This window comes from Talpa occidentalis, unplaced genomic scaffold (assembly GCF_014898055.3).
Source record: "Talpa occidentalis isolate TD23 unplaced genomic scaffold, MPIMG_talOcc4v2.1 talOcc4.4, whole genome shotgun sequence".
NCBI lineage: Eukaryota > Metazoa > Chordata > Mammalia > Eulipotyphla > Talpidae > Talpa > Talpa occidentalis.
In genome coordinates, this window is record NW_023604295.1 from 117018210 (window position 1) to 117041808 (window position 23599).

A 23599-nucleotide genomic window follows, 5' to 3' on the forward strand; every position below is an offset into this window, starting at 1 on the left:
ATTATCCATTTGAAGGAGGACATGGAAAGACAATTACGGGTCTCCTGATACATGAAGGATATGCAACATGACCCGGCAGTGTCGAGGGACAATGACTTGCCATGTCACTTTCTCACGTCACAGCTACTGCCTACATAGAACCTGCTGTGGCCGCCAGGAGACCAAAGGACAGAGGTTCCCCTATGTGCCACATCTGTAGCAGGGCCTGCAGAGGCCACTATATACTCTTTGGTGGCCAGACTGCCTCCAAAGTTCAGGTCTAGATTTTCCAAGTATCTTCTCCCACCCTGTGCTGGGGCCTCAGAGTCTTCAGTTCGTATCTGTTCCACCTGTGAGCCCAGAGCTATTTAGGGGTTCCATGAGCCTGTATCTTAGTAACCTCTAAAATTCTCTGTATGCTCCTCTGAGGAAAACATTACCACTCCTGTCCTGCTTCAGAACTGGTATCAGTAAACTGCTGTCACCCTTTATAAATCAAGTGTGTGGCTTATGTTACAAATACTTTAGAAGAAAAATGGCCATGCTGGGCAGGCTGAAGACCCCGAGTTGAACAGAAAGCTTTTCCTGGGGATGCCAAGCAGAGCTGCAAGAAGGCACCTGTGACCTTCTTGTAGGGGGAGGAGGTGACTTTGCACTCTGTCACTTCCAGGACACTTTGATATACTCTCCTGGGGTCTACAAACCAGTGGCGTGTACACAGTTATCCCTGTTTGACAGATGTGGAAACTTAACTGGACTTGGACTAAACTCAGAGAACTGGACTTGGTCAAAGTCACATTGGTAAGTTGTGGAGCTGGACTTAAAAATTCAGTTCTGAGGTTCAGAAAGACTTTGTCAGAAAGACTCCCTTAGAAAGCACGTGTTCCAGCCAGGCTCTAACTACCCACACAGGAAAGGAGCTTTCCATAGCATCTGTCCCCGAGTTTCTGAGTAAGCACGGGGGGAAATAAGAACCCCAGGATACATCCAGGAGAGAGAGATCCCTCATGTGAGACCAGTTCCAGGAGAGGGACTGAGGTCAGATGGGCCAGAGTCACCTGCGGCCACTAGAGGATGCAGATTCATACAATGTAAGAATCATGACCTTTGGGGCCTCCCTGGTGGCACAAGGGGTTAAGTCTCAGCACTATGAAGCTATCCACAGCCACTGCAGCACGTGTTCGATCCTTGGCCAGGGAGGTGACCCACCTGGAGCAGCAAACCTCTTCTATCTCACCACTGCTCCCCTCAGCAGTGTATTTAAGTAGATCTGCCTGTTCTGCTTCTGTCTGTCTCTGGTGAATCCTCTCACCACCCCCTGCCTACACCTCTGGCCTGCACCCCAGCTCTTGTATGCATAAATAAGTAAATCTTTAAAAAAATCATGCCCTTATAGGTGGTCCCACAATCCTGCTCCACCTCTCCTTTAACTTGTGACTAAATGCATCCAAGTCATTTTCATCTGCTGCACCCTCACAGACACAAGCTTCTCTTCCACGTGTGCCTATGACAAAGGCCAAGCGTTCCCAGTAAATATGCCTGCGCAGCAGGGAGAGGCCAGCAAATAAATGGTATCAAGAAACCAAGTCACAGATTTTTTGCAAAACAAAACCATACAATTTCAGAGCTGGAAGGAACCGAGGAGACCGCCTACAGGGACCCCTTCAAAATGCTCCAGCCGCAGACAGAGACTGACTGGCCCAAATCACAAATCAGTGCTGGGACAAGATTCCAGGACTCCAGAACTTGTGTTATTTTCTATCATACCACATGCTATCTCCTTACACAGAAGTTTTTCTTTTTGTTCCTTCTTTGGCAGGTCAGTAAACTGAGTCACAGAGAGGTTAAGTGACTTGTCTGAGCTGACATAAGAAGTGGTAGAACCAGGCTTTGCACACAGATCTATATGACTGACTCCTAAGGCTCTGCATGTTTTTTCCAATATAGTTTTTAAATCCTCGGGATTACACCACGCCATTTATGACAATCCCTGCTAACCACTGGAATCTGCTAAAGTGGTAACTCCTGCCCAGAGAACCGGCAGTTCTAAATGGACTTGCTGCAGACACTGAACCCTAAGCAAAGTAGCCCTATTGGCATTTACAGTCATAAACAGAATGCCAAGACTGTAGGAGTGTTCCCAAACTTACAGAGATGGGCCTAGGGGCACATAAAAGGCTGCAAAGAAATCCCTATGGGCTTCTCTAAAGCCTTTCTGAGTCAGGACAAACCAGCGGCATGTTCTAGAAGACCTCTCTCTGAAGTATGGAGGCAAGGAGTTTGCCTCTGACCTCACTCATGGAAACCAAGCATCTGGAGAGGCCAGGGCAGGTGTGAGAAACGAGTTCCCATTAGCTACGCCAGCCGCTGACAGGCACAGCCATGCTCACCAGGCAGAGACACTGTGCATATGGACTACACATAGTCTGTCTGTGCACCTGCACACAGCCCACCATGCCACACGGCTGTGCACCCACACCCACACCTCAGACTCTACACACAAGGCACAAACACACACGTGCACCCTTGGGAGGTCGCTCCCCTCAGCCCTTATTATAGCTACAGCCCCTCTTAATTCCATCTTCCAGAAGGGCCTGACACCTGAACTGACCCAGCCCCCCAGGTCCTGGCAGATGCAGTTGCCAGTCCAACGATTACAGGGCTGGCTCCAGAAGTACTAGGTTTGCTGCCTTCCTGGGCCACTAACAAGGTCTGGAGAGAAAACTCAGGGCAGTTTATGACAGCTCCTAATGACGGCAGCTCTTGGTAATGACCAGCTCTGTGGTGACCCAAGTATGAGCTGATTACAGGCTCTGGCTCCTGCTCCACACTCCAGAACAAAGGTTTCCCTGGGGCCCTGACCACAGCAGATGGCCCCTTCCCTGGCTGCCAGGGCCCAGTACTGACCTCATCAGGCCAGCCACTCTGGGGCGCCTTCAAGTGGGTGGCCCAGCACTAGCCCAGGTCTGGCCAGTACTGCCCTGAGCCCCCTCTTAAGGGTTGTGACTTGAGGGCTCCTCTCTCCCCTTCGTCATCCTCACCCACAGACTCTGCTCCTTAGTTCGTCTCATCCACTGGTGCCTGAAGATCTGCCCTTAGTCCTTCATCGTTGTGGACTAAAGAGCACCTTCTCTTTGAGGTCTCCTCCTCCTATTCCTTCTCCATCTTTCTCCATCTCATTCCCAAGTCGTCTTTTAAGATGTGGCAGCAACATCCCGATCCCCTTCTATTGCCAGCAAGACAAATTCTCAATTACTTAGCATGACCCCCAAGGCCCCTCTTGAGCCAACTTTGCCTGCTTTGTCACTCTCATTTCCCAAAGCTGGCCGCCACACTCCCTATGAGCTAACCACAGAGTCACACTCCCCAGGACGCAGATGATGTCTGGCCTCCATATCTTGATCTTCCCATTTTCAACCTGATAAACTTCCACCAATGCCTTGGAGATCAGCCCGAGGCATCTCTTCTCTGGACCGCTCCCACAACCCTCACCAGAAGATGTGATCCCTCCACTATGCTCCGAAGCCCCCCAGGTCTCAACTACTGAGGACATCTCGGCATTTCATGGCCTGGCATCATCTTCATCTCTTCTTCCTCCATACCCCCTCTAGGTGGCCGGCCCTGAGGGCAGGAAACACATCCAATCATCTGGCAAGACCATTCTTATGTGCACTGATAAGCGCTGAACTTGACACACAACACATGTTCAAATCAACCCCCCTGGCATTTCTTAAATGTCTAACAGTGACATGTGATTAAGTTCCTGGAGGCACATCCTTCTCAAGGGCCGAGACACTATATGGAGTCGCACAGGAGTCCTGGGAGCCAGGGTCTGAGAGACAGAACAGAAGCACCTTTGGGAAGCCCATGACAAACTTGGAGATTTGGCCTTAAGTTTGCCTCAGAAGTGGAGAGCACAAGGTGCCCTGGTCCTTCCCAAGCTTACAGATACATCCCCACCCCCACCTCAAAACTTATCAGCTCCTATTTGGTTAAATCAATGCACAATAAAGTGGGGGTGTTCTCACCCCATCCAGGTGACTTTGCACAGGTCTTCTCATTTAGAGTACAATTTAAGAGGCCACAGGATTGAACTGAATTTACTGGCAATTTCCCCTGCCTGTACTTATGTGCACAAGTAACATCTATCCTTTAGCCAACTAAGTTTTACCTTCCTCCCCAAGGGGAGCATTCAGGACACCTGGAGGGAGGAGGCAGTGGATGTCTCTGACTTCGGTTATGGAGACTCTCCTTTTCCGGGACTTGGGAAGAAATGATACAAACACTTGCATCTGCACAACCGAAACTCTTAGGATGTTGATTCCAAAGCCAGTATGCTGTGTAAAGCAAGCTGGGCCATGAACTCAATAAAAAGCCAACAATGATCTGTTGAAATAAATCTGTACAAGAGTGCTTACTTTCTGTTGATAGCTAGATTTTCAAAAGAAAACACACACACTCAATACACCTGCTTTAAATGAAGACGTGTTCAGAGCGAAGGAGCCGTAACCTGAGAGGCTGGCATCACAGACAAAGGCCAAGACTCCTCCATTTAGCCCTGCTCCCCCTGGGTGGAAAGGCTGAGGGTTAGTAGAGATTAGAAGCTACCCTCACAGGGACCTCCCTGGTGGCGCAGGCGGTTGAGCGCAGTGCTGTGAAGCTGTCCACAGCCTCTGCAGTGCAGGTTCGATCCCCGCTGGCCTCGGAGCAACCCACATGGCAGACCTCTCCTGTCTCGCCCACTGCTCCCCTCAGTAGTGTATTTCGTCAGTCTGCCTGTTCTGTTTCCCACTCTGTCTCTGGTGAATCCTCTCACCTCCCACACCTCTGGCCTGTACCCCGGTTCTTGTATAAATAAATCTTTAAAAAAATAAAAGCTACCCTCACAGCTCAGTCTCACCCTTCCACTTTTCAGTGCCTTGTGAGAGCAGGCAACAATATTTTTTGACAGATCTCCCCGCCTCCTCCACGGTGTCCCTCCTGGGTGGTGTCTCTGACCAGTCATGGCCAACACTGAATAGGCAACCGCTGAAACTCACATGCCCACAAGGCGCAGGCACATGCTGCTAGGACCACCAGCCTCTGAGAGGGGCACACAGGTGGTGGAAAACCAGAAGGACCAAGCCCTTCCTCATATCTCAGTTTAGCTTTAGAATCCCCACATTTCTGGCCAGGATCCGCCTTCATACAGGCTGCTGAGGTTGTCACTAGAAATGACAAACATTCCTTACCTGCATTTATTTACCTGGATTAAGCTAAGTTATATCACTATTTATTTGGAGTCTTGAACTCCCTGCCCTAGGTTTTCTGACACTAGCAATGCCTTTCTTGAACTTCCTCCATTGTCTTAAGCCTGGCGATAGGAATATTCATCTCCTCTAGGGATCCTCCCTGGGTCCCCCCACCAGTGCCCACAGAAGATGCCTCCTTTGTCCAGGCCTAAGAGTTGGAACGGTGCATTGGAGCATCTGAAGTTACTGGAAAATGGAGACTAACAAGCATGGCCAAGGCCTACTTCACACACCACAGCTATACATTTGTGAGGACAGGATCTGGGTCCTCCTGGATGAGAGGACCTGGATGAGACTCAGCATCTCTGTCACAGACAAAAATCTGAGTCCCAGGGGTGGGGTGCAGTCACCATCATCCCCCCATGTGGATGCTGCGTGAGGCGTCTCGCTCTTCAGGTAGAACCTGTCCTGAGAGCCTGAAGAGCTCACTCCAGGCCCCGTTTTCTAGTCCTGCTGCAGACAGATCAGGGATTTCCTTCACTCAAAAGCCATTTCCAGGAACTGAAAGCATCTGTTGCGGGAGACACAGCCATGTGAACAAATTTTCATAGGTCCACAAAGAGAAAAAAGCACATCTGAAGTGGTCCTAAAAGGAAGGGTCCTGGAGAGAATGCTGATGGGCAGGCTGGAGACCACAAGAGAGAGGAAAACCCTGTCCTAATCCTGCCTGCATGAGCAAGAACATAATTCAGAGAAGCTGTTCCTGACTTCTCCCACTGCCAAAGTACTATTTTGGCATCTCTTCACAACTCACAGGCATCCTTTCAGAATTTGTAAATGATTTCCCTTAATTCCTACCTAAAAGAAAATACTCCTTTATTTCCCCCAAATATCTGCAAGTCAGTAAGCATTTATTACCCACATACCAACCCCTAAGAGCTCTCAGAACTGCCTGGACTCACCCGCCTACCACCCGCCCAGCCCTAAAAGACGAACACCATTGACTCTCAGACACAAAGGTGAATGGGGCCGTTCTGCACACGTGTTCAGACCCCCAAAAAATCCTCATCAAATAGACACAAATGTCACCTCGTCCTTGCCTCTCCTCCATGAGGCACAAGGAAGTCAGGAGGAAAGGGACCAAGGGTGGGGTCTAAGTTACAGGAGGCCTCCACCAACACCTTTAATGTCAGTCCTGCTGTAGGCTCCAACCAAAGCTAGGGTGTTCCTGAAGTGCCAGCCACCCAGACGGGTACTGTGAGAATAAGAAGCTTATAACTCAGTGATCCCTCCTGAGAAACCACTACAAACAATTACAACAATCTCTTCCTTTGAAAGATCTAGAACATTTAATTCCATCGCTTTTCTACTGTCACTGTTCATTTGTTTACTCACTTGCTGACTTAAACACATACTGGATGCCCCACCATACTCACAGAGCTGTCTCTGCCCTTTACTCCCAAATGGATCCCTCACAACCACCCACGAGCTAAGCCAGAGACTCTGGAGAAGCATCGGCAGTGCTTTCCATCACTATAACTTAGGCTCCGCAGGATTCACAAGGCGATTTCACCCCCTGGCACCAGCTCCCAAATCATTCAACGTGCCCCAACTCCCTGCCAGTTTGGTTCAACAAATATCTATTTTCAGAGAAACCTAAGCTGGCTGCTTCTGGTTCACTTCCCTCATAACTTATCACAGGCTGTTTGTGTGATGCCCAGGAAAGCCATCCTGAGCCCTGCCCCCTCTGAACCAGGAAGTCCCCAGTGCCAGCACTAAGTGGCACTCAAGGCCAGGGAGGCCCACACAGCAGGGGCAGCTCCTGCCTGCACAGGAGCTGCCGGTTTTTGCTCCTGGGAGCCCAGCCGGCCAGACTGCGGTGCCAGGTCCTCCTGGGCACAGCAGGAGTGACAGCACTAGTGACAGGCCGGCCTCTTACACAGCAAAGCTGTAGCTCAAATATTTATTGTATGTGTCTGGCTTTCACACGGAATTTGCAACCTGCCAGTTACCACTGTTTACCTTGGTAGAAATTCACGGGAAATCTTAGTCTGAACAGGCCCAGAGTTTATTTTACTGCCAGATAAACAACTTTCTTTGATAAATCATCCGTGTGACAGTGTTCCTGAAAGACTAAACAAAGATTTCAAGCGCAATCTATAGGCCTTTGAGAAGCCTTCCAAAGCTAATGCATGTTTAATTGGCAGCTCGAAGCAGGCTGGGGCAGGGCAAACGTCTGACATTTCCTTGGCCATTTGCTCTCCTTTAAAATAAAAAATACAGATTAGAACTTCTGGCCTGGCCCACTTTTGCAAAATTGGACAAAATACACCAATATTGACATGCGCGAAGGCTTCTGGATATAGCCTATTTTTTGGTTACAGGGAGTACATATCACAAATACCACAAAGCAGCTGTTGGAAAAGAAAGGGGAAAATGCCCTGGCATACAACTGGAGAGGGTCAACACACATAAGGGCTCCAAAGTCTTTCTTAAACAGAGCCCAAGAAATCATGAGTAGGAAAACTCCAACTAGGAATAAAATTTTGAAAAATCACAAACAAACACAAAAGAAAAAGAAAAAACTCCGGGACACTTCAATGCATGTTACCTAGAATAGGAACAAACTCGGTCCTAGGTCCTCGTGTTCTGCAATCATGTCTGATGACTTTTAGTTTCACAGTGACTTGGGGGTGCCACCTAACCAAAGCCCAGATCTCCTAACTTCTAGTGTCTGTAGGGCTGTTTTAGGTTTGGTTTGTTTTGGTTTTGTTAACACCTTGAAGCTGCATAATGCTTTTAAAGTTTTCCTCAGTGGGCTTTTTAAGAAACTTCTTCAGTTTAATCTTTTGTGAACCAGAGAAATAACTAGGACACTCCATTTCATTTCCTAAATCTTTTTTTTTTTCCCCCAGACAAGCCGATTTCATTAGCACTGGGGTTCTCCCATCTAGGATAATTTCTGCCCCGAAACAATTCTTTCCAATAAGAAGAGATATTCCAGGAACTGTACACACTTGATTCATTCAATTTCCCCCACAACATGATGACACAGGCATTAACATCTACATTTTGCAAGTGAGAACACAGATTCAGGGAGGCTAGCACCTTCTCAGGGTCACTCAGCTTATAGGGTTGGGATTTAATCCAAATCTGTCTGGTCCCTCATTCTTTCTACTCCACTGCACTGCCTGCCTCTCCACAAAGAAAGAAACTGACCCTTGCCAAGCTCTGTCCATGTGTTATGCACAGACGTCATTCCATGTACATCCCACAAACTGCAAGCTGCAAGGAAGGCCCTGCGCCCCCTTCCAGAGAGCCTCCTCGACCATTCTGGCAGGACAGGAACATAGTGGGCATGAGAGAACATGAAGGAGGAAGGGTATGGAATCCGGACTGGCTACCCAGGGAAGAGCTGGTGGGAACAAAATCTATAAGAGATGCCAGATGGAGTGGCCTTGGGCAATCAAATGACTAACTCCTTTATCTCGGTTTTATTTTTCTCCATCTGTAAATGAGAGCCCCGAGCTGGCTGATCTTTGTGGCCCCATCTAGTTCAGCATATCTTTTCAGTGATAAAGGAGAACCCAAGAACAATGCAGCACCCAAAGAAATGGGCCACTTGTGTGGGCTGTGAACAGCCCCTTCAGTACCCTCCCTTTCTGCAGCCACCCTCAGAAAAGCTTGAAAGAACAGAAGTGAACTTGAGGATGAATCCTTCTTGCTCTCCTTTGCCACTATAGTTTATACATACATCACATGATAAAGGGGACAATTATGCTAGGTGAGACAAGCCAGATACAGAAGGACAAATACAGGATTCCACATATAGGCAGGACTGAGAGCAGTCAAGTTCATAGAGACAGAAAGTAGGATGGTGGTTCTCATGGGGCTAGGAGGAGAGGAAAGCATTTATTATCTGGGTACAGAGTTTCCGATTGGGATGATGAAAAATACCTGTAGATGCTGGTGACGATTGCTGGGCCATCCCAATCGTGTAAATGTACGTAAGGCCACCAACTATACATTTCAAAATAACTAAAATGGTAAATTTCATGTTATGCATATTTTACCACAAGTTCCTAAGATCAGAGGGCTAAGCAATGGGGCAGGGCCACTCACCACCAGAGACTCGCCAGTCTGCAAGCCAAAGGATACCCACCCAATCCACACTATTTGGAAACTCACTATCCCAAGGAAGAACCTAATCAGAGATGATCTTATGAGCAAGAAGGGAGGCCTCCCTGGTGGCGAAGGGGAGTCTCAGAGCTATCAAGGTATCACCAGCCACTGCATGAGTTCGATCCCCCACCAGGGAGCTGACACACATGGCACAGCAGATCTCTCCTGTTTTACCCGCTGCTCCCCTCAGCAGTGTATTTCAGTGAATCCACCTGTTCTGCTCCCCACTCTGTCTCTGGTGAATCCTCTCAACCGCTGCACCTCTGGTCTACACCCCAGTTCTTCTATGCATAAATAAACTAAAAAAAAAAAAAAGAGAGAGAATTTTCCACTTGCTTTAAAAAAAAAAAGAAGAGCAAGAAGGGAGCAGGCATGTGTCCATTAGTCCTGAACCCAATCATAGGACAAGAACAGCAACTATTCCAGCAGGACACAGAGAGAGAAGGCTGAAAACAGAACAACATTCTAGAAGATTTCAATAAATACCCTGAGAGCCCAGGACAGGGAGTTTCTGAGTTGCATGTCACTTGTTTAGTGAGAGCCATGAAGGAGGCCTTCATCTGCCTGGGACAGATGGCTATGCTACTTCCAGCCCTGAAAACAGCATTGAAATAAATGGCTAATGTGTCCCATCTGCCCACCGAGCTCTGACACGTTGCCTCATCAGCTTCTCACCAAAACCTATAACTGAGTATCAGCTGTCATTCTATAGAGGGAAACTGAGGTCTGGGGAAGAGAACTATCCAGCGTTGCAGGAGATGCCAGGCCCTGTTGATGCATCCTGGCTTTCAGTGTCCCATCTCTGACCTCAACATACATTCATGGGCTCAAAGATGCTAGAGAAACATGTTTCTCATTGAAATCTGCCTTATCTTGGTATCTTCCTCCCACAGTTAGAGCCAAAAAAAGATTAGAGATGGAGATGGGGTGCCCGATGCTCATCAGAGGTGGCAGTTTGGCTCTTTTCCCAGCTTTGCCCTGCGGTTCTTCGACTTGACTTCAGAATCCAAAGTGCTCCCCAGGTGACCTCAGCCCAAACTGCCCCAGGCCCGCTTCCTCCAGCCAGGCCCCCAGGTCAGGGCCTGCTCGGGACTCTCCAATCCTGGCTGTGGGTGAGCAGGCAGCTGACATCACAACTCAGCCAGCCAACAAATGGCTTCTGAAGGCTGCTGGCGGGGCCTTGGCCTCTCACTGTGCAGCCCACGCGAGGGAAGACGGAGAGCAGGGAGGGAACCCACGCGCCTCACACATGAATACCATAACCACTCGTTCCAAGTATTTACAGATCTGTGGATGGAGTATGTATTTTAGAGATCTTTTAGTGACAATAAAAACCAGTTGTTCTCCGCCTGCCAACTCCACCCCAGGGTAACAGTTCCTTCTCCCATGTCTATTTAATTTTACTCCGACTGAACTAGATTTCTGGATGTCAGGTCCTTTTTTTTCCTTTTTTTCACCATGTACATATATACACTCAGTCACCCAAAGCAGGGCATGTAGTTTTCCTTGAACTTAATAAATAAAATGCACATATTTACTTGGAAAGGGGCTTTCTCCTTTTATAAAAAAAGGAAGTCCAATTTCCATGTCCTTGCCATCCCCCGTGATTTGACAAACTTTCATTTCATGTCTACCACTGTGCCAAGGACCATTTAAGTATAAACAGGCCTGAGTGTGTTCACTCTAAGACACAGATTACCTTCACATTTCAACACGAAGTGTGTTTTCTTTGTCAGTGGCACAAAATTAATAGCACATCTCACAATTAATAGGCATCTTACATTTGGTAAAATGTGGCATAAGATACAGAGTCAGCTCCCAGGCAGTTTACAGATGTTGCAATTACTATGCTGGCAGCCAGTTTTCTCATCTGCAGGAGGAAGTCCAAGGTTTAGTTTGGAAAAGTTAAGCCTACTTTTTACAAGAGATCAAACTGGCCTGCAGAGGAAAACAGCGTGCCCCCAAACAGCAGCACACCCAAGACACCTTGAAAGGAGAGTGAGGCCCTGTGAGGACACATGAACCCAAGTGTGGAAGGTCTGCAAGGGTTTTTTCTAGGAAATATCCCCAAAGGCCAACAGTGAGAATTGGGGCTTTTTCGTTCCTATTTGGCTAATTTTAATGTCGCAAAGTACAGTTTTACTCTTTATGAGGTAACATATAAATGGAGGGGGAAAAAAAATCCTTCCAGAAAGCAAGGAAAATTTCTGGGGGCAAATAAATCTTTTTCCACATTGAGAAAATCACCAACGAAATAAGTTGCCACCTGAACCCTCAAGTTCAAAAAACCGGAAAAGCCAGCCCAAAAGGAAACTGTCGTATCCTATTGGAACTATCCTAGCGGAAGTATGTCCTCATGCACATTTCTACCAGAAAACCTTAACGGTGTATACAGATACTGGAGGAGAAGGTAGAAACGTGGCCGGGAGCAGGGTCTTGACCTCCCAGCAATTATAAATCAGATCCTCACATCCCTGGGATAAACTAACCTGAGAAATGGTGTCTATGGCCCTGAGCTGTTAACAGCAGGATTATTAGTGTGGCATCCTGCAAATTCTATATTGGCCTGTTTAAGAGAAAAGAGCAGCACCCTATTGTCACAGAGCAGGGAAAGCAGAGAGAACAAAAAGCAGAGCAGGGCATCCTAATTTAAGCACAGCAGGCAGGCTGGCTGCCATGTTGAATTCAGAGACTTTGCACCATCTAACTTTTGGCTTTCCCACATCTGGTGCTTGATTCAGTCTGATCCAGCTGCATTCCTGAGCATCAGCATGCAGGTGTTTCTACTGATGCTTTTCCCTGTTGGGGAAAAAAATGCGCTCTGAACTGAGGGGGTACAGTGCAGGGGTAAAGAGACGAGTGTCCAAGCCGACCTGCCTGAGAGTTAAAAATGCACCGCCCGGGGAGGAGGCAATGGGGTGGGCATGCCCAGCTCCACAGAGGCTGCGGGAGTCCGAGGATACGTGGGCAGAAGGGTGAGCGTGTGTGCTGACCCAGAAGGAATGTACCCCTTGTTCCTACAGCTCACAGAGAGCCTTCCAACAACCCGAAGTCTCCCCACTGGGGATGTCAGGGCCAGTTAATGCAAAGTTTGATCCCTGGAGTAGGGAGTAAAACATTCTTTTTCTTCTCTGTTGTGTGTCAGCTTGCATTGCTGAATGTCTTTGTTTTCTAACTGAATCCCATCAGTGTGGCTGACTGCCTCACTTACTTGAAATGAACTGAGCTAGGAAACAAGTTCCTCAACGTGGCTGCTTCTCCAGGGAGCTAAGAAGGACAGAGCAATGCTCAGTCCCTGCAGAGAAAGGGAAAAAATCCTATTTATTGTCTTATAAGAACATTATAAGCAACACACACACACACACACACCCCAGACGGCCTCTCCTGTATCCCAGTGAAAGAAGTCTGGCACACACCACACCCATGGAGAGATAAATGCCTTTATGGAAGTGGCTATTCATTCCTCTAAAATGGTTAGCCATCTCCTCTTAAATGAAGATGGCAGCATGACATTCCTTATTTATGAAATAAGTAAGCTTGACCATGCATCCTATATGGTCCAGAACTCGAAAGTTCTTTGAATTTAAGAAAAAAGTAATCTCAGGGCTAGAGAAACACACTCAAGTATCAACATTCACCAAGACATGATTGGTGAATTATTAAATTAAGATAATAATTACATATCTTAATTACTTAAGATTATAATTATTTAATTACTATAGTAAGATCCACCCCTCCCCTGTAAGCAGTCTGCAGATGACTTGATGCCTTAGCAGCTACTGATTAAATTGGGGAAAGGATGACCATAGGCAAGTGAACTACCTAAACATCCTCTATACACTTGCCCTCCACCCTAAGGTCAACGTTCCATTTGCAAGTTCCTTGGGCTTGTTTTTTCAGCTCATGACCAGGCCATAACAAGTTTAGCTAGTTGCCACAACGTCCATAGCTACCAGAATTTGGGGGAGCAACCAAATTTAGGGAGGATTCAAACCTAGCAATTAGGAATCACGGAACTATGCCTGATGGTGAGTTCAGGCTGGTGAGTTCCAAAGAATCTGAGCAAAAGACATGGATTGTCTGCTTATAGCCCCTTAACATTAACTTTGGTTCTGAGTTCCCACGGCCCCCTCCAGTGAGTTATAATGTTGGTGAGTTACAAAATGACTATATGATGCTCTGGGAAGTCACTGATGAGTGTTTGATGAGGATTTTCAAAGTTGAAAAATTAAATCTTAATTTATTAAGTGCTAGACACTGTATCCAGTGCTTTTCACTCATTAAATGTTAGTTTGTTAGTTGAACGTACACATGAATCAATGACTGATCGGGTACACAAAATTTGAGTTCCCTGATAGGAAGACACCACCTGCCAGGCATCTCCACACTATTCAATTCCAAGTTTCCCATTACCTTTCCCTCAGGAATCGGACCCAAAAGAATAACTGGAGCATAAAACATTGGCTGAAATTACCTTTCAGAGTTTACTATGATTCCCTGGAAATATCAGCAAACTTTTAAATGTGAGCATGATGATTTATACTATCTGAAGAGAATCTATGTCATCTCAAAGTGGCTCTTAGTTGCCCCACATGAGGATCCCTCAGGAACACAGCCACGTCTAAGCAGGTTCTTCCTACCTCAGTTATATAGCAAAATGCTTCTCGTCAGGACTTCTGAGAGATTTTATCTGTGTCCCTTTTCTCTACGCTCAAATGTATCTTTGGGAAGGAAGCTCAACCTTGTGTGGAAGAAAAGCCTGCTGTTAACGCGGCCCGGGCTGTGGGCTGCAGACTTGACAGTAGGAGGCTCAGCCTGGCTTTTAGCAGGCCCTGATGAAGCGAGAGTATGAGGATAAAGAAGCAAAAGTTATTCCCATTAGAAGGACTATAAGAGTTTGCTTACAGGGCCTCCCTGGTGGCGCCAGGGGTTAAGATGCAACCTATGAAGGAAACTCTCCGCAGCCACTGCAGCACGAGTTCAATCCCCAGCCAGGGAGCTACCCACATGGTGCAGCAGACCTCTCCTGTCTCGCCCGCTGCGTCCCTCAGCAGTGTATTTCAGTCAATCTGCCCACTCTGTTCCCCACTCTGTCTCTGATGGATCTTCTCACTCCCCACACCTCTGGCCTATACCCCACTTCTTGCACGCATAAATAAATAAATCTTTTTTTAAAAAGTTTGCTTACAGTGCTACATTTGCCTTCTATAATTTCATCTGGGTTCATTTAGAATGGTAACAAAAATGGTGTGAGACATATGAGCAGCAAAATGCAGAGCAGACCAAATTTTCCTGAAGGTCCTGTTGTCCACCAGCATAAGTGAAGAAGGCAGGCAGAAATATCGAATGTAGAAATAATATTAAGAATGGTAATTAACAGTAGTTAAGTGTTAATCATTAACAAGAGAAATAACAGTAATATAGGCGTAAGAGGCAGATTGTATCCATTCTCAGGAAGCTCTCTCTGACAAAGGGTCTGAATTCTCCAACTTCAGTAACAATCACAAATACCCTGAGACTCTATCTATCATTGTTCAATGTCAACACACACACACCTGTGCCGCTCATTTAGAAAGGCACCTGGCCAGTATGAGACCCTTCAGTGTACTTTATCATGTCTGCTTAATGAAAACATGAAACAGGTGGCTCCGAATGGACATAAAGATTCGCATTACCTACTGTTATGCTTTTCCTGATGAGAATTCTGTACAAAATGCAGCCTCAGGGACATAATGTGGAATCAAAAGAAATAGCCTGTGCAGTGTCAGGCTGAACCTGCAAGGGGGGCCTGACCTGAGCCACATCTCAGCATCCATACAAAATAGAGACAGGAGTGAGGGAGTTGGCCCTTTAGAAGGATGGGGTATGGGTCGACTTGTCCCAGAGGAGAGTCTCTCAGATGGCCTGGAGTCAGGCCTCCTCTGGAAACTACCACAAGTGACAATCCTTGAAAGGCCCCCTGGCATCTGCTCCCCAGGCCACATCCAACCCTTCTCCTGGGTACTGATTCAAAATTCCCTTCTAACCCAAAGTGATTTGGGAAAAAGGGAGAGAAATCCCTACTGTGAGGGTGTTGGTTTTCTTTGCTTGGATGAATGTGACAGGGGTTCCTTCTCTGAAGGCCCTGGGGTTGGACTCCTCCCCTCCCAGGGAAGGCCCAGTCAGCCCTATCAGATCCTGGGCAGAGTGGTGCTGACCCCTAGGGGAGGATGGCAGAAGGACAAGTGCCTCGACAAGACCAGCAAGAGTTGCCCACTGGACCTCCTGAGAGCCTGCAAGGAGAGGTTTGACCCCCTACACTCTCTCCATTTGTCCCCGAGCCTGCCTACCCTTACTCCTAGAGAAGGTTCTCAAAACCCTCAGCAGTGATCTCCCACACAGAAGGGCAAAAGCAGTGCCTGAGAAAAGCAGCTATTTGGGCAGGATGAAGGTAGAGAATATCACGCTCCAAAAAATGCACCAGCGGGCTTTGTTCACCTGGGAGGCAGACCAGGAGGAAGCAGGGAATGACAAACCCCAGATGCTTTCTTACCAAACTCGCTCGCACAAAGATGTTCAATTATGGCTTCAGATTTCAACTCGTTGTCACACGGAGGACACACCGTTGTGCCTAGAAAGGGAAAGAAGAAGAAACAAACTATGAGCAACAGGACAGAGGGTAACAGGGAGGAACTGCCCCTGGCAAAGAGACATTAGCAGCAGGAGCAGGCTGAAGAGAGATGAAGGTCTTCTGCAATTTCTGAAGGACAACCTGAAAGTCAAAAAGAAGTCTCCTTCAGCTCAGGACCTAAAGCCACAGACAGACAGATGACCTCTGGAAAACTCAGAGCCAAGAGTATAAGACATCATGACTTAAGCCTACATTATCTGATGCTGGACTAGTCCTGTGAGTTATGGGGTGTGTGGGTCCCTGGGAAAACACAACTATTCCAGTTGTTTGTTTCCTGTTCTCTCACCCTCTCCTTTAAATATCCCCCCTGACTCCTTCCCCTTTCCTATTCCCAAACTTCCAACAACACAGTCCATCCATCTGACCAGCCTGCCAGAAGCCAAGAAACTCGACCAGACTCACAAACTCCAACCATAAGGTCCTGAACACCCCTCTCCAAAAGGGCTATTGCAGTCTGAATTCCTGCAGGGGCGGGGAGCAGGAGCAGCTGAGTGGGGGGCTGCAAGCGGCACTAGCAAGAGCTGCCAAATGGGAGGACAGCACTGGACATGAAAACAAGCGTTTTCATGACTTTGTGAAGTGCTTTGAAGGGGGAGGTATGTGTGGGGCGTGAGAGTCATTGGGAGGCCGCAGTGGGAGGAGGCTTCTGAGACCTGGGTCAGAGGGGCCTCCTCCAAGGCAAAACGGTGCTGGTACTGTAGGGATCTCTGAGAAGATGAGACCTGGCATTTATGTTCTGATGGCCCTGCTATTTGGAATATTTAAAGGGGGGCGTGGTGAAAGACAGGAAACCAACAAACATGGAAGGGCCAGAGAAAGTGGTACAGTGGAATTCCCTGCAGGTGAAATAGCTCATCACCAACCCCACCACCATCAACAGCACTACACCCTCATCATCACCACCACCACCATCTTCCATCAAACAGCTTGAGGTTTTAGGCATGATCTAGGAAAGCACATTCTAGGGCACTCCACCCCCACCACAGCACCAGAGGATAAGCCAGATTGGAGCCAACTAGCACAAGAAAGTTGTCCCCAGAAAGGATGAATAACCTCCACTGAAACTTAAGGCTCTTCTTCCTCCTCCTCCCCTCTCTAGTGGCTTCTGTGGCAGTATCTCCTTTCCCCACTGGGCTTCCCGGTGGCTCAGTGAAGTGGGCAAAGTCTCCTGTAGTGGATGCTAAGCAGGGAGTGGCACAGCTTCTCACCTCAACACTGCCCTAGAACCCTGCTGGCCCACAGCTGGTCAGTGGGCTGGCAGCAGTGGGGGAGATGCCCAATCACCCCCCGTTTCCAAACAGAGACCACACACCGTCATCTTATTTGATAGATTCCTCTCCCAGCTTTACTCTGTACCCAGGGTCCAACACTGTCCAGATTCTCAGTGTGGCAAGGACCACAGTTGCCCATTCTGGTTCTTTCGGCCCAGATGTTAGAAATTTGCTTTGTACTCAGAACTTGCAATTGGGCTCTGGGGTAGTGTTTCTGATGAAGGAAAAAAAGTAACCAGGATTTTGCCTTATGAATCCTGCTTCCATGGGGAGAAAAATAGGGAAAGGAAATCTCACCATATGGGAAGGACAGTGGTAAATTCCCTGTGAGAACGACCTCTGTTTTGGGGTTTTCCTGGCCTAAGTTATTTTTAAAAAAGAAGAAAAAAGTATTGACCGAACAAATAGCAGGGCTATCAGAACATAATAGCAGGTTTCCATCACCTTACATGGACACGCACAGGTCACCTCCTCTGAACACCCCGAGTCCCCCTGACGTGACTGGCAATGAAGGCTCTGTACCCCACGGGACTTTTTCCTCAGTTCCATCAATTACATTTGGCCTTAGTGCCTCTCCAAAGGCAAATGCTCCTTGGGGTGAGCTGTGTTCTTGGCATAACTGTTCCCCATCTCAACTTTTCTTGCCGCCGAGACTCCGGAGCAGCTTGATCCAGAGAAGGAAGGAATGTGTAATGCAATATTAATCTGGGCCCCCTTTGGGGCATCCTTGGGGCCCTGAGGCAGCCTCAGAAGGAGAAATCTACCAGTCATCCATCTGAGACTAGAACTAAGTAGCTGTTTTCATGTGTTTAAAGCAAAGGAATAAGAACTAAAAGGTTTTATGTTTTATTAATATTTAAGGCGAGCAGGAGAAAGTCTAACATTGGAATCGGGATTAAGTGAATCTTTGAAAACAAAGGCACACACATGCACACAGCACAACACAGGCTCCCTTACACGAACATGCACACACAAATTGCTCTATTGCTTGCACACACACTACCACACACACAAGGACAGACTCTCACTTATAAATGCATTCTCTCACACATGGAAACACACTCTCTTTCACACAAACAGGTCTTCCCTAGCCAGCTCCTCAATGCAGAGATAAGGGACCCTGGGTCGGGGGTGGGGGAGCCATGGCTCTCTGCAGAAATGAAGACACCATGGCTTCTGCAATCAGTGCCTGAAACAGCCAGGCTGATTTAATGCATAATGTGCCTAAACAACAAAAGAAGCTAAAAGTATGTCCTCATTCATACAACTTGAGTCAGTAAAACCTGGCAGGGAGGAGGAATAACAATTTATCAGCCTGGGAGTGGACAGATCTAATGTAAGTGCAGGGTTTAGAAAAAACTCTCCTGGAAAAAGAACAATGGCCTCTCCCCTCATAGATGCTGATGCAGCTTAGGCATCAGAGTTTGGGGCAAGGGGGGGGGGGGGGGGGGGGGGGGGTGTAGAGTATCTTTTGACTCATTTCTCATTATCAAGTTTATCTTTAATATCACATGGCCACAAAAGCCTGCCAATACCTCAACATTGTATACGCTCAAGTATGTGAACAGGAACTAGTACACAGCATGCAAAGATAAACCTTGTTTTGAAAATTGGGTTTTAGTTTTAAAGAATAAAGTAGTGCATGTGTAATTATTCACATCTAAAAGAATCAGTTCTTATTCTGGAGCCACCTGTTGTAATGTTATGAGGACCATCCGTGGGGTCTGTCTCAGCCCTCCCCTACACATCCACACACATGCATGCACACACACAGCCTCCCACCTCCATGCTCCGCTGACATTCTGTGACCATTTGGCTTCAGAGACAGTCATGTGGGGCTCCCTCCCATCAAGGGGCTGCCATCCTTGGAAGAATCCTTCAAAGCCTCTTTCCAGAGACACTGAAGGAGACCCTGTTCTCAAGTCCCACATCTGACTGGTCCCCTCCCAGTTTTTCACTGTTAAGCAGCTGGTCTTAGAAAGGTGGTCACCTGAGGTCGCCTGGGGTGGAGGGAAGAACAGAGGCCCAGATGAAGGAGCTAGCCAACACATAGCACAGCAGCCACGGAGTAAAAGGCTTCAAGAAGCAGCAGTTATTTGGCTTCCCCCATGCCACCCCAGTTTTTTGGAGGCTGAGTGGGAAGGATTTTCCCTTTCATCGGCAGGCACCCCATCACATCTCCCTATGTTCCCTTTAGAAAGTATTTCCCCAAAGGTCTTCACTTTGGAACTACAGACCATCCCAGAAAGGAACTTAGGAGTGGACTCAGCTCAGTGTGGAGGTGGCCCCAGCCTCTCAGGGCAGAGCTGCGCTAATCTCCCACCAGCCAACAGAGGAAGGGGAGAAGGAAAATCCTGTGGCTGCAGGGGATGGTTCCACACCGACAGAACACAAAGTGCTTTGTTTGCTCTAGGTAATTGCTCAGCTCTGGCTCTCAGAGGGCTGCATTTCCCTAAGGTTAACCCTGTGCAGACACCCAGGAAGCAGAAAGCAGAGATGCTCAGACATCCCTGCTGCAGGAAGGCGTCACCTTTACTACCAGGCTGGGGTTCCTGCCTCCCACCGTTGGTCATTTGGACCCATGTCCTCCCTCCCAGAAATAAACAAGAGCATTCAAATTTCGGGGTTCCCTTTCTCCATACCTATCCTCATTCTCACTTTGGTGGAGCACGGCCCTCAGTAGACATTTCTTTTTGGCATCACTTCAAGAAAAGCTAAATCAGTAAGTAGAGGGCCCCACACACACACACACATCCTAAACACCCTACTTAAAGAGTGCTGGGGTCAGGCGCCTTGTGCTAAGTATACCTGGCTATGGAGCCCCATTCCAAAACTATCTCAACTCCAAGCCTTACCTCTACTTCCAAGAATTCAGGGTTGAATTCAATCCTATAAAAGTCAGGCCACAGTGCTCGATTTTTTGCTTGTCTGTTTTAGTTTTTGGTGTTTTGGTTTTGGTTTTGGCCTCTCCCAGATTTTTTCTCTCCCACTTGAGAATTGCCCCTCAGTGGGAGGGGGTTCTGACAGGAACCTCAGGTGGGTCCCTGAGGTTGTTAGGAAAGTGTCCAGTTTTCTGAGCCTCACTCCTCAACGAGGGATGAACAATGAGCTAATTACATTTTTATCTTTCTAATTACCTGAGGATTTGTGTGAGAAATGCAGGGGGTATGTGAGAATGAGGGAGAAGAGACTTTCCATCCCCCAAACCTTCCCTAAGTGAGGGCTGTGATCTGAGAGGGGTGGAGAAACAGAAATCCCCAGTTTCTAAACTTTTTTCTGCAGCAGTCCTGGAGCTACTTGGCTGAATGACTAGCTAAGAAATGAGCTCTTTTTTTTTTTTTTAATCCTCATTGAACCAATGAAAATAAACATACTGAGTCTTAGCATTTTTCTGGGCCTTTCTAAGTTTTCTACACTTTTTGGGGTTTTGATTTTTCCCCCTGGGGCATCCCATCTGGGGGGGGGGGGTTAAAAATTTCCATGGGGAACTCGGATCACTCCCAAAGGAGAGAAGAGCTCTGCGATTATTTAGATCGTTAAGTCTTTGTTCCAGGTGTGGAAAGGCGAGGCAGGATCCCAGGAAGCGCCGCTCCAGGAACGCGACCAAGTTTGCTGGGGGGCCGAGAAGCATTCGCCGCTGCCGGGCAAGCCCCGCCGCGCACCTGGGTCTCGAAAGACACTAAAGGGCACCGCGGACAGACTAGAAGCTTTTAAAAAATCATTCTGCACAGCCAGAAAGCAAACCCGAGGGAGCACGTCGGCAACCTGGGGGAGCCTCTGGGCGCGGGACGGAGCGGCAGGGGCTTTTCCCGCAGCCTTGGCAGCAGCCCGGCCAGTCCCAGGGTCCCCGCCCGCCCGGGGTGGGGGGTCTCTCGGGCGCGCTCGGGGACGACCTCACCTTGGGGCTTGGAGGCTTCGGTGGCATTGGGCGGGGTCATGGCTATGCAGACGTCCCCCTCGGGGAACTTGTCACACTTGAGCATCTCGGGCCAGTAGAAACCGAAGAACTGCATGACCGGCTCGCACGAGTCGCGCACGGCCTCGCAGAGCCAGCGGCACGGGTAGATGGGCCGGTCGAGGCAGACAGGCGCGAAGAGGGAGCAGAGGAAGACCTGGGTGCCAATGTGGCAGTTCTTGTTGAGCAGGGGCACCCAGCTGCTGGCCTGCTGCTTCACCTCGGCCATGGTCTCGTGCTCCAGCAGGTTGGGCAGCACCATCTTCTTGTAGCCCACGTTGTGGCACAGGCGCAGGTCCACTGGGATGTCCACACACTGCGGCGGCTTGGTGTAGAAGCGCCCGCTCTGGTACGAGCCGATGTCCGACTGGAAGCTCACGTAGTCGTACTCGCTGGCCGAGCTCGCGGCCAGGAGCCCGGCGGCCAGCGCCAGCAGCACGCCCAGGGCGGCCCAGCGGCGGCCCCCGTGGCCGCGCCCGCTGCCCATGCTGGCTCCGCGCACTAGCGACCGCGACGTCGGGGCTCCCTCCGCGCTCTCCCCGCACGCGTCCCGCCGCAAACTTCCAGGAACCTCCAGGGACAAAAGGCGCTGTCCCCAGCCCTGCCCGGCTCCGCGGCCGCGCTGCTGCCCAGTCCACAGCGGGGGGCGGCCCGCGGCCTGCCGCAGGCGCGGCGGCGGGAGCAGGCGCGGGTTGGAGAGCGGGGCGCGGGGCGCGGGGCGCGAGGGCTGCCGGGCTCCCCCGACGCGCGGCGAGCTGCGGGCGGGCGGGCGCGCGGCACCTACTCCTGAGGCTGCAGGACCCGAGTGCCCCGTGCTCCTGTTGCAAAGCCCTTGGAGTCTCCGCGAGCAGCCAATCAGCTCCCGGCTGCCGCGAGCCGCACTCATTTAGCACGTCAGTCACCGGTGCAATTAACCAATCGCTTCCCTCGCAAGAGGGTTCGGTTTACTAGAACTAAACACAGGTCAACACCCCTTGAAAAACAAAACCAAAAAAATAAATAAATAAAAGAAGGGGGCCGGGGGAGAAAGGAAAAGGGAAGAAAAAAAAAAAAAAAAGAGGGACCAGATAAAAGTGTCAGGATGGGTAGAGGAGAGGTTGCGTGCTGTAATTAACGTGAGTCAGCTCCCAGAAAAGCAAGAAACATTAACAGTCCTTGCAAATCCCTGCGAGTATGAGAACTTTTTTGAGAATACTTTTTTCCTAATTTCCAGCAGCAGCCCATCAGACAAGCAGCTCACCTCCCTGGTTTTGTTCTCTGCAGTTGCAGTACAAAGACAGGCGGTTTCCCAGCATTCAGGGGCTGGGGGGAAGCTGAAGCAAAAATAGGTCGGTTTAAATCCCTAGCCTTGTTGGCTAGTCTCTGCAAAGACAGGGGAAGGTGTAGCTGAGGTTGTTTGCTGATTTTAAAATGCAACACTTTTCCAGGTGGGAGGACCAGCCACTGGCCTTCAAATAACACCAGAGGCAATAGGTAAATGTGGTTCAGTGTGAGGGGAAATATTGCTCAGAAAGGTGTTAGCTTTCTGTTAGGGGGGAGAGAGAGAGACAGAAACAGAGAGAGAGAGAGAACGAACCTCTATTCACCCGACAGCAAGTCTGTTGTATACGCATATACACATTGACATGTTTGTGGTGTAGAAAGCCAAAACATTAAAAACACATGTGCACTTATCAGAATGGCTTGTGTAAATATCAAGTCCATCACTCAGGCACACATGCTACATTCAGAGCTGGCCCTGGAACATCAAGTCAAAACCAAGAGAAGGCAGAAGGCATTAAGGCAGAAAGCAAGCAGAGAATATTCACAGAAACACAGATTGTCCTTCCAATCTAGCCCCCCAGGAACAGAAGCCTCCCTGCCACCATCTATCTCAGAGTTCCTGGGAATTCTTTGTTTCAAGCATTCCATGGAGGAGGGGGGGCGGTCAAGCTCCAGAGAGCTGGGAGTGTGACCGTGATGGATCCCAGGGACAAGAGACAACAACGAGTGCTTCTTGAAGTTTGGTGGGTCTCAGCACTGTGTGTCCTTGCACTGTGGGTAGAGGGAGGTCAAGGATGCTGAAACCCCACATCTGAGCAGTGTGGTATCACCCCATGTGTCAAATGAGCCACAGATCTTAGTGTTCAAGGGTGACACCTTAGGAGGTGCTGCCTTGCAGGGTCAACTTGTTTGTAAAGGTCTAGGGAAGCTTGCTTTGGACTCTGCAGACCTAATTTCTTGATGGACAGATTCCAAGTAAAACTACTAGAGTTTGTGAAGACGTGAGGCTATTTACTTAAAGCACTCAAGATGAACAGAATGGACATTG

The 23599-nt window shown here is 48.7% G+C and overlaps 1 protein-coding gene across 1 annotated transcript in view; it reads right to left on the reverse strand.

The window, feature by feature from the left end:
• SFRP1 (secreted frizzled related protein 1) overlaps nt 1-22070 on the reverse strand; it is a 48222-nt gene extending 26152 nt beyond the window's left edge. Inside the window, exons 1-2 of the mRNA XM_037526125.2 lie at nt 21232-22070; nt 15925-16002 (exon numbers count right to left, since the gene is read on the reverse strand). Coding sequence (XP_037382022.2) covers nt 15925-16002; nt 21232-21775 — 622 coding nt within the window. The 5' untranslated portion in view covers nt 21776-22070. The remainder of the gene's footprint in view (nt 1-15924; nt 16003-21231) is intronic.
• Nucleotides 22071-23599: the final 1529 nt, after the last annotated feature.